This window comes from Diabrotica undecimpunctata, chromosome 4 (assembly GCF_040954645.1).
Source record: "Diabrotica undecimpunctata isolate CICGRU chromosome 4, icDiaUnde3, whole genome shotgun sequence".
Classification (NCBI taxonomy): Eukaryota; Metazoa; Arthropoda; class Insecta; order Coleoptera; family Chrysomelidae; genus Diabrotica; species Diabrotica undecimpunctata.
The window spans coordinates 126,917,302-126,932,199 of record NC_092806.1 but is presented as its reverse complement, the minus strand read 5'-3'; the positions used below and the strand labels follow the sequence as shown (position 1 = coordinate 126,932,199).

At 32.6% G+C, this 14,898-nt stretch overlaps 1 protein-coding gene across 1 annotated transcript in view; it reads right to left on the bottom strand.

Moving 5' to 3' along the window:
- The window catches only part of LOC140438392 (uncharacterized), an 802,897-nt gene that overhangs the window by 271,707 nt on the left and 516,292 nt on the right, over positions 1-14,898 (bottom strand). Inside the window, exon 7 of the mRNA XM_072528074.1 lies at positions 303-420. Coding sequence (XP_072384175.1) covers positions 303-420 — 118 coding nt within the window. The remainder of the gene's footprint in view (positions 1-302; positions 421-14,898) is intronic.

Sequence of the window (14,898 nt, the reverse complement as noted above, 5' to 3'; positions counted from 1 at the left end):
AGAATATTATAGGGGGAGAAGTAAAACCGTATACCCATGGTGTTTAAAGAGTTTATTAATGACGTTATTTTTGTTAGTGCGTTAGATATTCCCATGCTTTTGTACATTAATAATTGTCTAATGGGTCCATTTGTAGTGACGATATTTGAAATTTTGATGTAGAATCGACAACGTTATGTCATCGTCCATCACAGGGACTAACTTGACTCATTGAATCCGGCGAATTGAGTTTTTTGTCTAAAGAGTCTGCCGTAGCAAATGATATATCAATAATCTTCGACTAAGTGATTAATTTTACTTACCTTTATCCGGTGGTTCTGGAGCTATTCCAGGATCTGGAGCAGCAGCCCTACCCGATCTTGGTTTCCTTGTGGTTGCGGAATTCGTAACACTAGTTGGCAATCCTTTAATTATGCGATTCTGAAATAAAAAAAATTATATTTTAGTTTAGCTGTTCATTATTTTACTTATCATTGATTAAAATATATAAAATTTGAATAGTGTTAGAAAGAGACCAATCTAGTTATTAAATTCATATTTTTGTGCATGAGATTGTTAAATCGTTTGCTATTTCTTTATCACTTTTATATAACGGTTATTATTTTTTTTTTCGAGTTTTCTTTAAAAGATATACAAAAATAATTAATGGTAAAAGCATCTCACCCATGAAGCTTTCCAATCAATTTAATTTTTATAAAAGAAAGAGATATACGTAAGAGATTGAATCAGTAAAAAGAACGCAGGAGCCTTTAATGTTTTTGACCAAAAGAATATTAAACTAATTTGGGAATGTTATTTCCATCCCTGAAAAAAAATTGTATGAGATGTTTTAGCAACTAGAAATATCAACTTCACATTACTAAATAAATAATGCCAAGCCCAAAGATGTTTAGTTTATAAAGTTATTTTATCTTTTAAACATAGTTGGAAACGTCACATGTTTGTTATTTTTCTTCAAGTAATTATTTTATTCCAATTTCTTTTGATTTTATTGATTTGTGAGTTTTCTGTTTTGTTTTAATATTTTTCTTCTAAAAACGCAAAAAACAGACTTTTCTATCAACTAAATATTCTGTTTAATAATTAATCTTCAATTTAAATTTTCATTTATTCTTGGTATATCCCCCGGATTCATACCCTAATATTAAATGTGGGACATTCGAACTAACGCATGGTGCCCAGGGGCGGATATATGGGAACATAGGGAAATTACCGCCCCCCCCCCCAAGAACGTCCAAAATAGAAGAAAAACTATTATTTATGTATTTTGTGTAGTTTTGGTTTATCTTTTTTATGTCTTTTGGTTGGTGTTTCATTGAAAGTTCCCCTCCCAAGGCAAATGTCTAGATCCGCTACTGGTGGAGGGCACCACAAACGTACCAAGGCTGCAGTCTTAGTTGCTACCTAGAAACCTGCCATCCGCATAGAAGACTTACTACTTTTAGAACACTACACTTAGCCTCCAGAAGAGATAGTATTCAGTATACATATAATTGCCATGTCTTTGTCAACTGTAGTATCGTATATTTGTATAATGTTTATTGTCTTAGTATTATCCTTCAGTTGTACTAGTATCCTGCCCTCTAAAAAATGAATAAAGTAAGTAAAGCATTACAGCATTCGAACTCCATTTCGACGAGTTGCGTTGTATATACCGGCATAATAAAATATACCATTATTGTTTGTGGGATATTTTTCATTTCCTTGATGATCTTATTTCTATTTTTTAAGTTGCATTTTTGTTATTTCTTTTATTAAACGAATTTTGGATGTTGACGACCAAGGAAGCCATCATTTGAATTAGATCAATCTAGTTTGTTTTTATGTGGAGAAAATTATGAAAAAAATAAATGTTTAATATTAGGTAAATAAGGTTATTTTACTCTAAACTTAAATGATAATTTAAATTGCTTAAACAACTGGTTTAAACTGAAAGAAGTGCATGATCAGTAACGAGTATTCCCCCCTCTAGCTCTTATTACTGTTTGCATCTTTCTCAGCGTGCTTTCAAGTAAATTTTGGACATATCCTTGCGAAATTGCATTCCATTGATCCTGTGCAGCAAGCCGAAGCTGCTCTATCGTATTTGGAACGGGATTTCTTTGTCGTATGCTGCGTTTTAGGTGATCCCACATGTGCTCTATTGGATTTAAATCCGGGCTAGACGGTGGCCAATCCAATCTTCGAATTTGTACATCATCAAGATAATTACTCACTATGGCAGCGGCATGTGGTCGAGCATTATCGTGCATTAACGTGAATCTTTCATATCCAATGTAACCATCATATGACAAAACATGATCTTGCTGGATGTTTTAAACGTAAGAATCACCAGTCATCCAATCGGGGTCCAATCACTCCCACAATTGCGGTACGTACCTCCCAACTAATACCTTCCCAAAGAATTACGCTATCAACTCCAGAACTAACGGTCTGGGCAAGATTGCAGCTGGCGAATCGTTCTCCAACTCTTCTGTAGACGTAGTTTTGACCATCTGGCTTCCATAATAGGATTCTGGTCTTATCAGTGAAAAGAACGTTTTTCCAGTTGTCGATATTCCACTAAATATGTGTTCTTGCAAATTCCAAACGACAAGCTTTATGATTTTGGAGAAGACGTGGAACTTTGGCGGGGTGTCTGGGATCTTTGGGAACGAAGATCAAAAGTTTGCATCTTTTGATCTTCGTCTAACTGTTTGTGAACTCAAATTAACTGGTCTAACATTTAATAGCTCATTTCTGAGGTGCATCGATGTCAATGAACGATTTCGTGTAGAATTAAAAACCGAAAAACGGTCATCAATTGCGGTTGTGCACCTTGGGCGTCCTTGACCAGGCCTTCGTAAAAAATTTCCTTTTTGTGCATATCCTTCCTCGTAAAAAATTACAATTTGGACTTCATCGTAGTGCAGAATTGGTGGGATATTTGTTTTAAACTTAATTAAATCAAAACAATATTTAATTAAACTTAATAAATTAAACTAAAAATAACCGAATTAGTATGATTTTTCCTTTACGTGAAGAAGGATCTTTATGATAAAATGTACGAATGACACTAACCACTGAATAAACGTCAAAATAAACATCAAAATATTTCAAACCAGTTGAGTACATTAGCCTACTATATGAGTATTATCAGTAATCTAAAATTATTTTGAAATAATAGTGATTACAAAAAAAAATTGGAAAATTCCAAAATATTCGATATTTTTGTCCATGAGTGTAATTATGTGCGTTTTTGTTTGTTGGATTTTCTTGCAATTTATCTCCTCTTCTGCAAGTTTCCAAAAGATGAAATATGTTAAGGATGGGGAACCCGTTGCTTTTTTTATATATATTAAAAAAGACGAAAACTCGCATGTAAAACTAATGCAGAGGACAATCTATCAACGCTCTTGCCTAATTTTTGTTTTTATTTCAACCGTTATGTTATTATGTTGGTACTTCGTAATTTAAACCTTTAGGTTTTTTTTGTTTTCTCATTTTAAAACTCAAATTCATTCTGTTTCCATCGCTTTTTTTTATTTAGTTCATCTCTTAAGCTGTTTATATGCAATTCTACTTAGGTACCTACTCATTCTTGTTTTTTTTTTGTCAAATCGATCGACTGTCTAACACTTGCTTTTATATGCAAAAAAAATAAGATTTTAAATTCCATTTTGTTGTACAAATCAGATTACAATTAGAATCAAAATAAATAAAAGAATAAGTATTTGTATTTTTTCCTACAAGTATGTTAAAATTTGCTTTTTTTTTATTAACTCATTTTTTTAACAGTGTGTGATAAAATGCTATTATTTGTAATAATATTTTTGCTTTTATTTTATAGCCCAGAATTTACCTTTAATCACAATAAAAAACTATCTGATTAATAAAACAATCATTAAGATTCTCCAAAGCATTTGCTTAATAGATTTATAATAGTACAAAATCCCATTGCAGATCACTATGTTCAACACTACGTTCAATTCACATTTTTACATACATGTAAGAATAGGAAAATACATTGATAACAGGTTGCCAGTCAGAAAGTGTCTGCAAATAGTTTTAATTCAATTATGTATTGGTGATTGATTTTTGAACAAAAATTTAGTTCATTTATTTTTTTATTAGTCCTGAGTGATATCAACTATCTGCTGTAAACTATCACGATAAGTTCAAGTAAACGTAGGTAAGCAAAATATTTAAATATCTATAATGTTTCCTATTCATACCGAAACGGACGCACTACTATTTTTAGTCCAACAAAATAATGCGATGTTCGCACAGAATCCACAACGTTCACGAAATGAGCAGTTGCTTTGTAGTGCTTGGTGTCAGTGAGAAGATATAGATACGGATAATATCAACGGTTGAGTCAAATAATTGCCGATATGGAAAAGAGATTAACACCGCTGGAAAAAGCCGAACAACATACAGGGTTGTATGGCGTAAAAAGCGGAAAGGGAGAAATTTGAATACTGCACCGATGAAGAAGATTTAGCATATGAAACGGGCTGGATAAGAAACAAAAACAGGAAAACTAACAAGAAACGTAAAATGGATACCTTATTATCCCCTCCCTCTCCGCAAAAATCAAGTACAAACACAAATTGAAAAACCAATCAAAAAACCAAAACCACCACCTCCGGTTGTAGGGTTTCCAAAGTGCTGTTGACCTGAGCAAGCCCCTGACAGGCTGGTATTAACTTCACTATGAAAATCATAAACAGTAAAGTTATAAAAATTAATACAGCCAATAGCGATCATTACAGAGCTTTAATAGAGAAATTAAATACGAGTAACCTTTCATACCATACTTATGAAAATAACCAAGGGAATCCAATTAGAGTTGTTGTTAAGAAATTACATCACACATGGCCATCAGAGGAAATAGTAAAAAACTTACAAAAACGATAATATACAGCCATTAAAGCTGACAAGAAATTCAAATTTGAAATTAAAAAACAACTAGATATGTTTATCCTAACATTCAGACAAGATGAAGATACAAATAGAATTTACGGCATAACAGAGCCATTAAAGAGTTCCAAATTAGTCCCGCAATGTAAAAGATGCCAGGCTTACGGACACACGTGGAAATACTGTAAAAAGGAGCGAAGATATGTAAAATGTACCTATTGGTACACTTTACAACAACTTTAAAGATTGCCAAAAACCACCAGAAGATAAACCAAAATGTATTGTGGAGAAAACCATCCTGCAAACTACCGCGGATGTTATGTAGCTAAAACATTACAAACAATGAGAAACGAGAGAACAAACAAAGACAATGTTATAACAGCGCCCCATAGAGTTATTGAAAGCAAAAAACTAAAAACGGTAGAGGTCAGTGAAAAAAGAAGTTACAGCGGTGTAACAAAGAATGCAAGACAAAATAATTCAAATCGATATCAGAGTTACCCGACTAGAGCATAGCGCTAAAGGAGCTATTCCGAAAATCAAAAATGGTTAAGGACCTCCGAATGACGGCGTGAAACGCAAATGGACTGTTACAACAACAGATCGAGTTGCAAGCAGTACTAGACATTGAGAAAATTGATTTGTGTCTCGTTTTTGAAACACAATTCACTAAACAGTCATATATAAAATTTAAGGGGTATAGAGTATATTCCACTGTACACCCAGATAATGCAGCTAAACGAGGAAGCGCTATCATAATAATTAAAGATAACATCTTGCATTAGGAAGAATTAAAATATGCAACTGAGCACATACAAGCTACAACAGTATATGTGAAGATGAAAACACATACCGTAAATATAAGGTCAATATATTGTCCTCCTAGACACTCCATTAAAGGGGAACAATATAAAGAGTTTATGAACACTAGGAAAAAGATACATCATTGTTGGCGACGACTCCTAACAGACAGATGTGATTGTGGAACAAGTATAGCTGATCTAAATCACATATTCTTTTACTCTCCCTTACATGTCAATACAAGTACGTTGGTGCCTCAAGAATTGCTCAAAGCAGGTTTAAAGACGCCATTAAACTTAAATGTACTATTAAGTGAAGGTAATACAAAATTTAACAAAATGGTTATGGTATTTCTACAAAAAATTAAATTAAAGGTGTGAATGAAAAATTTGATTGTTTGAATGGGTATTTTCTTTGTATGTGTACCTATTTGTTGCCCACCTATCTAACCGTGGTTTATGTCTTGTGTGTTACAATGAACTCGCTTTGATGAACCCTTTAGCGTAAAAAGTGTCCTCCATGTGTAATCCTGAATGAATGAATACTAATATTTGTATGTAATTACATGGCTAAAGATTCTAAACAAAGGCTAAAATACAAAAAAAGCTGTTATAAACAAAAACGCGAGGTGTCAAAAATAAAGTAAAAGAGAGCTGGTGCGCAGCGCCACTGGTTTGACATGGCTAGTGTCATGCGTAAGCATGGGTAAAGCATAACTCGCGTTTTTAACAACTTGCATCCCTAATTTGCGACCATTTTTTCTCACGCAACCTTATATCATCATATTAAAAAAATAGCCTTAATTTGATATAAAAAACATATAGCGTATTTTATTTAACAAATAAATAAACGAAATAAAATTTTTGTTCAAAAATAAATTATTATTAATTGAATTAAAACTATTTACGGCTACTTTTTGACTGGCAACCTAATATTAATGTATTCACCTATTCTTTAATGTATGTGAAAATGTGAGTTTGAATAAATACGTAATGAACGTAGGAAGGTTTATATAAAAAATGGACCAATATTGGGCTAACAGCATATAGATTATCTGTAATTTTTGTTAACTTATCACAATAAACAAAATACGGTTCTCATATTTTGACCACTTAACTCCTTTTTTATTGTACTTTTATTTTAATTCTGTTTCGATTGATTTGTTAAATATCTTTCCAATGGAATATTATATCATAAAAATAAATCATCCATCCGATTATTTCCTCAATTGTTGGTTTCCACGCCGTCTTAATTAAACAAAAATCTTGTACCTTCGACACAAAGAACTCTTTTTACAAAGTCAACAAAATGACCTTTCTTCTTGCACACTTGTCAAAACAAATCCAAAATTAAAAAGGAAAATGGCGTTCAACGCGCAATTATAAAAAACTCTGTTTCATCCGGCAGCGTGTACCAATTAAAATTCCCGACTTCAATTCGAAAATCCTTGGGACCTAATCCCACAAAGAGTAATTATTTTTTTCTGTTGTGCTTTCGTCCCTTTTCGTCCCGCCAAAATGTAATTATCTCCCTTTTACTCTTTACCCATCTTTTCGTTAGAGCAAGCAGTAGCGTAGAGTTGCAAGATTCTCGAGATTATGGTTTATATTAGTACTACTAAATAACGAATAAGCAGGAAATTTTGGACACACATGAAAATTTACAAAATATTATATATACTTATACGTATTATTACGTATTATATTTTTATGTATTGCAGCACTACGTCTTTTATACGTCATCAAATTTACCACCTATTTGATGAATTGAGACGTTTTAAATACTTAGATAGTCTTTTTTTACAATCGTGTAGATATTCTTATACATTTAGTCCAGCACAAAAGTAATTAAAAAATTGGCGATTCCATCTAAATGCAGTGGTAAAAACGAAGCAAAAATTAACTATAATAGTGACACTGCCCAATGTTCTTCACCCATCAATACTCCATAAGTAGATTCAGATCAGATAATTCCATGCCCCCTCTATAAACTATTTATAACCATACAATAAGTAAAATCCCTTACTCATATACATCACCTTACACTCACATACCCAGATAATTTCATGGTCCATATAAAGCCAATCCACACACCAGAATCTCTTTTTTTTAAATAACTAAGAAATTACAGCACATTTAGGTACCACCAACTAACTTTTTCTAAAAGTATTAAACATCACTCACTTTTAAACAACAACATGTACATTTTTTGCTAACTTCAATTTTTTGTTTTCAATTTGTAACCCTAATATTTTGGTGGCTCAGGCATGTTATGCCCAATGAAATGGTATGAGTGAAAGTTTAAATTCAGCGTTTTTAGGCATATTTCAAATGTCTCACATTTGTGGCCAAAACTCAAAACTATATATTTCATATTTCAAGCTCTAGGTTTGAAGATTAGGCTCCACCAATGGAAATCCCGCTACAACCGGTCAATGAAAGTAGTAAAACTTATTTATCTCATGAGAATCGTATGAGAAAGTTTATTTATTTAATATATATATATATATATATATATATATATATATATATATATATATATATATATATATATATATTAACCTTAATAAAAACTGATTTCATTTGTGCAAAATACAAAAAATTCATAAGAAATCGGCACTCTTCACCGTTAAAACTCATTTTAATTTTTGTCGATACGACACTCTAATCAAAAGATATCGACCTTGTACCATCGAGTTAATACCAATTTTATTAATTGATTTCGCGCGCGTAACTGACATTCAAAATTGCCGGTCCTTTCAAGCGTTGTTTCTGAGAGCACGGTTCGTTCTATATAAAATAAAAAATAATTATTTTTGTTCAAAATTATCGTAAGCTACAGTTTTTATTTAAAACATTTTTTGGACAAAATGGACATTTTCAGCAAAATTCAACTTTTTTTTGATTTTTTGGGGTTTAATGGCCTTTTCGTCTCTGACAACTGGAGTATTCATGAGCCCGACTAAATTTAAAATGTAAAATTTAAATGAGGAGTCTGTATTTAAATCCACAATAACAAATAATATAAACTATTAACATTGACACAAATTATAATATAATAATCTATAATTGCATTGGCACAGAACAATAACATAGACAGAAGTGATTGTACGTGACAGAATTGAGTGTGTTTAGTAATAGTAACATCAAAATCCAGATTAGTAATAGTAATTTGTAATAGTTACATCAATTAACTATTGAGAACACCGTTCCATAATGAATGACGTGAAAACGTGAGACGGACTATAGTAAGTAATTAATTCTCTCTGAATATTATGACAATGTAAAGTTAATTATATAACTTACTCACATTCTATTTTTTTCCCTATTAGCAATAGTGTTAACTTTATTTCTAGTATTGTTTTATGACTGTACACCTGAAAATTTTAAAGGTTATAACAACGTAATCTGCCCAAGAACCTCAACCTTTTGACCTCTACGTAAATGTCATTATTGAGAGATCAGAATCCCGAGAGGTCGAAAACGCATGATTTAGTTAGTAGGAATATAGGTTAATGGTCCTAACACTAGACTATAAATGATCCTTGTAAATATCCCATAATATTTCAAGCATTATTACTAGCAATATATTATTGTGCTCAAGGATGCCTGAAAAACCACTTCTATTCGGCAAAAATTTAAAGTTTAAAGTACAATCTATCCTAAAGACTTGCGGATCTGTAAACTTTTTTTGTCTTTTATGAAGGTGGTCTTATTTTTTTAAGAAGGTGGGTGTGAAATTGTTCGAAATATACCTTGATCATAGAAATTGGTCGGAACAACCTCCAAGCCTAGATTATGCACGAGTCCTTCTACATGCGTGACCAAAAAATACCGGAGATCGTAATGGTTCTTGCCAAAAGCAGACTGCTTAATTCTTTTTCTCCACTCTACCTATTCATATTAATCTCGCCACCTCTCACTCTCTCCGAACTTCCTAATCGCGCCTAAGAACCCTGTTTCCTATCGGGTCGCCTTTTTCCAGCACCTACTCAGCACTTTGGGCTATCTATCTATTATATACCAACAGAGTGTTTGAGACATTTCGCAATACAAGCATTTGTCATTTTCTGCCTTTCCGAACCTGTAAAGATATGCCCTGAAACAGCCATGTCCTATGAGCAGCTGCGTTAGAAAGTTATCTCCAAACTCTGGTACCCACAGTCCATCCAACTTCTCAGATTCTGAATCAGCTACCCTGTCCACTGCGTCACTCCCTTCATCTCGTCCCATTTCTATTGCCACACTATAATGGGCCTTACTCTTCTTTCTTCTCATGTCTTCTCTCGAATACTCTTCCACTTTCCTTCATCAACACTTGCATCGAAATATACCCGGTGATAACATTCAGGGCCTTGCCAGACACCGTTCTGTATGCACATGCCACCCTCAACAGACCCTTTCTATATGCCGTGTGAGATGCCTTATGTACGACTTTGTTAAAACTGCCGTACGCCAGATAATTCTAACGATTTTGGAATGATTCTCATATTTATTTCTTTGGTGATTTCGTGTAGCCGTGTTGTAGGTAATCTCTTCTCTGGCGGGAACCGTTCCAATATCAATTTTGGAAGTTATTCCTTCCCCGTTCGTCTTACGTGCCCATACCATATTAATATTTATTGATTTTCTATACGGTGTAGTATCGTTTCTTCTATTTTCAGTTGCCTTCTGATTTCTTGATTTCAAAAGTCCATTTCTATTGTTAGTAGGTCATTTTTCATGGCTTTCTGAAATTTTCGCAAATAAACAACATGAATTTCACATTTACTTTTTTTATAATTACAAAATTTCGCATGTATTTTTAACTACGAGTAAAACAACAAAAAACATTAATTAAAAGCTAACATCGTTGTAATTTCTTCAATCTGTCACTGCAATATTATATTCGCTGAAGAATCGTTCTGCGTCTACGCTGTTAGTTGGACTCCAGATGCTCTATAATGCTGCTTTAGCAAATGACGGAAAACTGCACTGTGTAGCAAGCAAAATATCCTTCACATTGGGATCTTCGTTCCTTCGTATCGATTGAAGGATTAATCTATGAAAGTGAGTATGTAAAACTCTCTGTACTCCAATTGTGTCACTGTTCTAAAAAAAGAAATTTTAGAAAAGCTTTCTGAGAGTACACTCGTGTTCACAGTAAAACTTGCAGCTATACATGGGTTAAATAACCGTCCAATGTGTAAGAAAGCCTCGTTTGTGTCTATTAAAGTCATATGGAGAGTTAGTTTATTAAAGGTTTTGTCATTTGCTTTCATAAGCATTTGCTTCAGAGTAATCAAATAAATTATTAGAAAACTTTCCGTAAAATATTTCCATACCTTCGTAACTACCTAGTTATTTAGGGGTGAGTTGAGCACCTGCAGATATTTCGCGGAAATAAACAAAAACTCCATATTTCGCATTTATGTTCAAAATTTCGCCGAAATTCGCATCTATTTCGTAAAAACTAAAATTCCATACCCCTAATTATTATACTACCTCTAAAGTACCAAAATGAGAGAGCATATTCATTAAATAATTTTGTGATTATAAATTAATTTTAGAAATTTTATACTTTTGTAACGCCACTGCATCAATAATAAGGGATAGAAAATATCGTAATTTCCAACGAACCACTTGCGCGTTTTTCCCATACTTTCCATTTTTGCTCTAAAAAGAAACGTTTATTCTTTTTTTCAGACGATTTATTACTTTATCGATCTTAGTTCTTTCCCGGGTGTCGAGATTCCGTGCCTTTGGGTATTTTTAAGTCAGTGGCATGGAAACCACCTAAATGTAGGGTTTCAGGTTAATAAATTAATGTTATGGAAAACACGCAGAATTCTAACCTTGCTATAGTTAATCAACGGAAGGAATGTTTTTCAAAATGATAGGATCTAAGGTACGCTTATGTAAGATATACTTGACGTGTTCTTAAGGAGTATTTTATGATTTTTTTCTTTTGATAATGCTGCATATGAAAGTTGAGATGTCATAGTTAACATTTATTAAATTTAACTGATTATTTGAGGGGAAATATTTAGATGGGGAAAAATAATGGAAGTACATAATACGAAATGCATATATGGTAAACTGGCCTCTATCTGAGAATTATTAATTCACGAATTACACTCTTTCTAAAATTCAGCCAGCAAAGAAATCAACAATTTTTTATTTCAGTTAACCGCATCAACTACAGAAGTTCTGAAGTTCTTTGCGGGATACCTAATCAATTTTGTTTAGTTCGTGTCTTAAGTAATTGTCTTGTAAAAAAGTATGTAACAATATGCATCAGCGCTCCATACACACGCATTCATACCACAAGTTCCTCTTCCAAGACAAAAATCAGGGAGTTCATTAAAGTAAGACACACAATAATCGATGAAATAAAACACAAACAGATAAGATTTTCAAAACAAATTATAAAATAGAAACCAGATGTAAGAAGAACATACAGGAGACCCCGACGAAGTTAAAGAAGCGGTGTAGGATAAGGTAAAGCAACCCTTAAGTTAATTTAAGAATTCGTAATACAGTTTTAAATTTAATTATTTACTTGCATTTCGGATTGAAATTAAGTCAGTACCAAAAACGTGAAGTTAGTAGCGTAATTACTAAATATGATATATTATTACATACGATTATTATTGTAAGCAGACCTTGAAGGTCGCATATTTAAAAGCGATTCATTCACAACATTCTACTGATGGTCCTTTATATAAGATCTTGACCTATCCCAATTGTAAACATGTTAAAAGTTTGTATCAAAGTAAACTGTTTTTTATGTTAATATTAAGTAAACATAATGTAATTTTAAGGTGAAAATGAACAGATGGGAAATGAAAGGAAACGTTCGCTTAGATGTCTCATTTTTTTTTTACTGGGAAATGTAAGGTAAGGGAAACAAACCCTTAAGTTATTTTAATAATCCATAACAGAGTTTTAAATTTAATTAGTCCTTAATTATAACTCCCGATATAGTAGGATCACCAACTTTATATCCTGGTTTGATACTGCTGTAATACTTCAATTTTGTAAAATTGCGGAAATCATTATAATGAAAATACTTTTCTCAACAAAGAGTTTGGTAGGACGAGTTTCACTGCCAATCTGAATATAATCGGAATATCTTTGTTCTTTAAACGACGCTCTATGAGGCTATGTGGGCTATCCACTTCCATCTGTGTACAGTATACGTAATTATGCACGCATAACTTTGTTTTGAAATACATAGCAAAACATCGCAAATAAGGAGCAAGTTTTACTGTTACATATTAACATTGAGTTACACTGATTACACTAGTCTTTCTTTGGTCGAAATATACCCAGGTGTTGCTTGTTAAATTCAGTAGTAAAAGAACTTTGGCTCAAAGCTTTTATATTTTTCTCTTTTGCAAATTTTATATATTCCCTAAACACTTCGTTCTTATATTGAAAAACTGGTTCAAGGTATAATTTTGTCGTAGAGCTCTATAGTAATGTTTCGGTAGTTTTAAAATTGTTTCTAGGTATTCTTTTAATACATTTTTTCTATGTTGTACGTCAGCAGAAACCCTTTTTCGTGATTCATTATGTTGCTTATTTTCCTTGGCATGCATCCCGGATTTATGTTCTGCGACAAACACTAGCTTTTAACCGACCATTCGTTTAATCCGAAAGTATTAAGGAACATTATCTTACAAACTAATTGATTCTGGTTATTGCTTTTTAGGTAATAATAAAAAGACGTTGATCTTCTATATCCTTCTTTTTTTTTTTTCTTGCTATCCACTACATCCACTAAAGTAGCAATATATAATTTTCGTGCTGTCCAAAATATCATTGATTTCTAAAAGGTATTAAACATTTGATCAATAATAATAATATCTGAAAATTCTGAGAAGTTCCTTCCTGTTTTCTTACATTTATTTGACTTACACCTGGGACCAAGCTTCCGTTCATTTCGACACTTTGTGTACTTATACTTTCCATCAATTTTTTTAAGCCCTTCATATCTCCCACCGTGTAGACGTAATTTTTTTTCGCGTTCTCTCTTTGCTCTACTCCATTTTTTTCCACATCAGATGCTTCATCTGATATCATTTCACCTGTATTATTTTCTGTGGTTACAATTTCATTTACCATAGCATCACTTTCGAAACTAGCTTCTCCTTGGATAACTTCTGTTGGAACAAATTCTGGGGGGTCCAGAACTTCACATCGTTCTTTATTATTTAAGACTAGTGCGGGTTCTATGTCAAATATGACATTTTATAAAACCTGTGAACTGTTTTGGTGTGCTCTCTTATTGACGATCGTTTTCTTCTAACCATTGAGGGACCTTATCAGAAATAGTTGGAGTTTCTTCAATTTCTATTTGTACATTGCTGTCATCTGTGAAAGATTTTGGGTTAACTTGTCGAACTTCATTAATGTTGACGTTGGAATGATCTACTAGCATATTTATCTGATTTGTGGAGTTTTATATCCTCTAAAGTCATTTGTCTTTCATTGTTAGATTCCTCGAAGAACAAATCAGTTATAGTTGTTATAATGCTTGTAGCCACCTGCATAATTTTTTTACTTCTGGCCGAGATTTCAGCCATTGTCAAATTGAAAGAAAAAGAATCTTTGTAAAATGTACGTAAATTAGAACGTTTGAAAATGCGAAAGACAATTTTTTTTTGTAAGAGTAGCATATCGAAATTTGGACGGGGAATCATTTAACATATCGGAGAGTAACTATCTGTTAACTTTCTTAACTGGAAAAAACTTTTAAGTTATGCCTTATTAAAACAGTAATATAAATTTACACTCAGTACAATACAATCCAATGTTATACTAACTTACCTTTTTCAAGACACTTATGCAATGATTTCCAGAAATATTAATAAACAAACGAAGAGAGAAGCATACTGTCAACCTCTCTAATGGCGAACTAGCTAGCTCATACGAGTTTTATCACATCGAAGGCTGACAGGAGATTATGCATTAGTGCCAGTTGTAGCATAATATTGGGTTTCGTGATATTTTCATTACGGTAACGTGTGTATTTTAAGGGAGTTTTTGACAGGGGAAAAAACTAAATTCTTGAAAAAAAATCGCATACGAGGTTTTGCAGAATCACCGACGATATTATGTTATTTCATACTCTTATTATAGTAGTGTTATACTATAAATAGGTGATATCTGCGTTAGAATCGATCTAAGTCATATAATTAAATAGTCATAT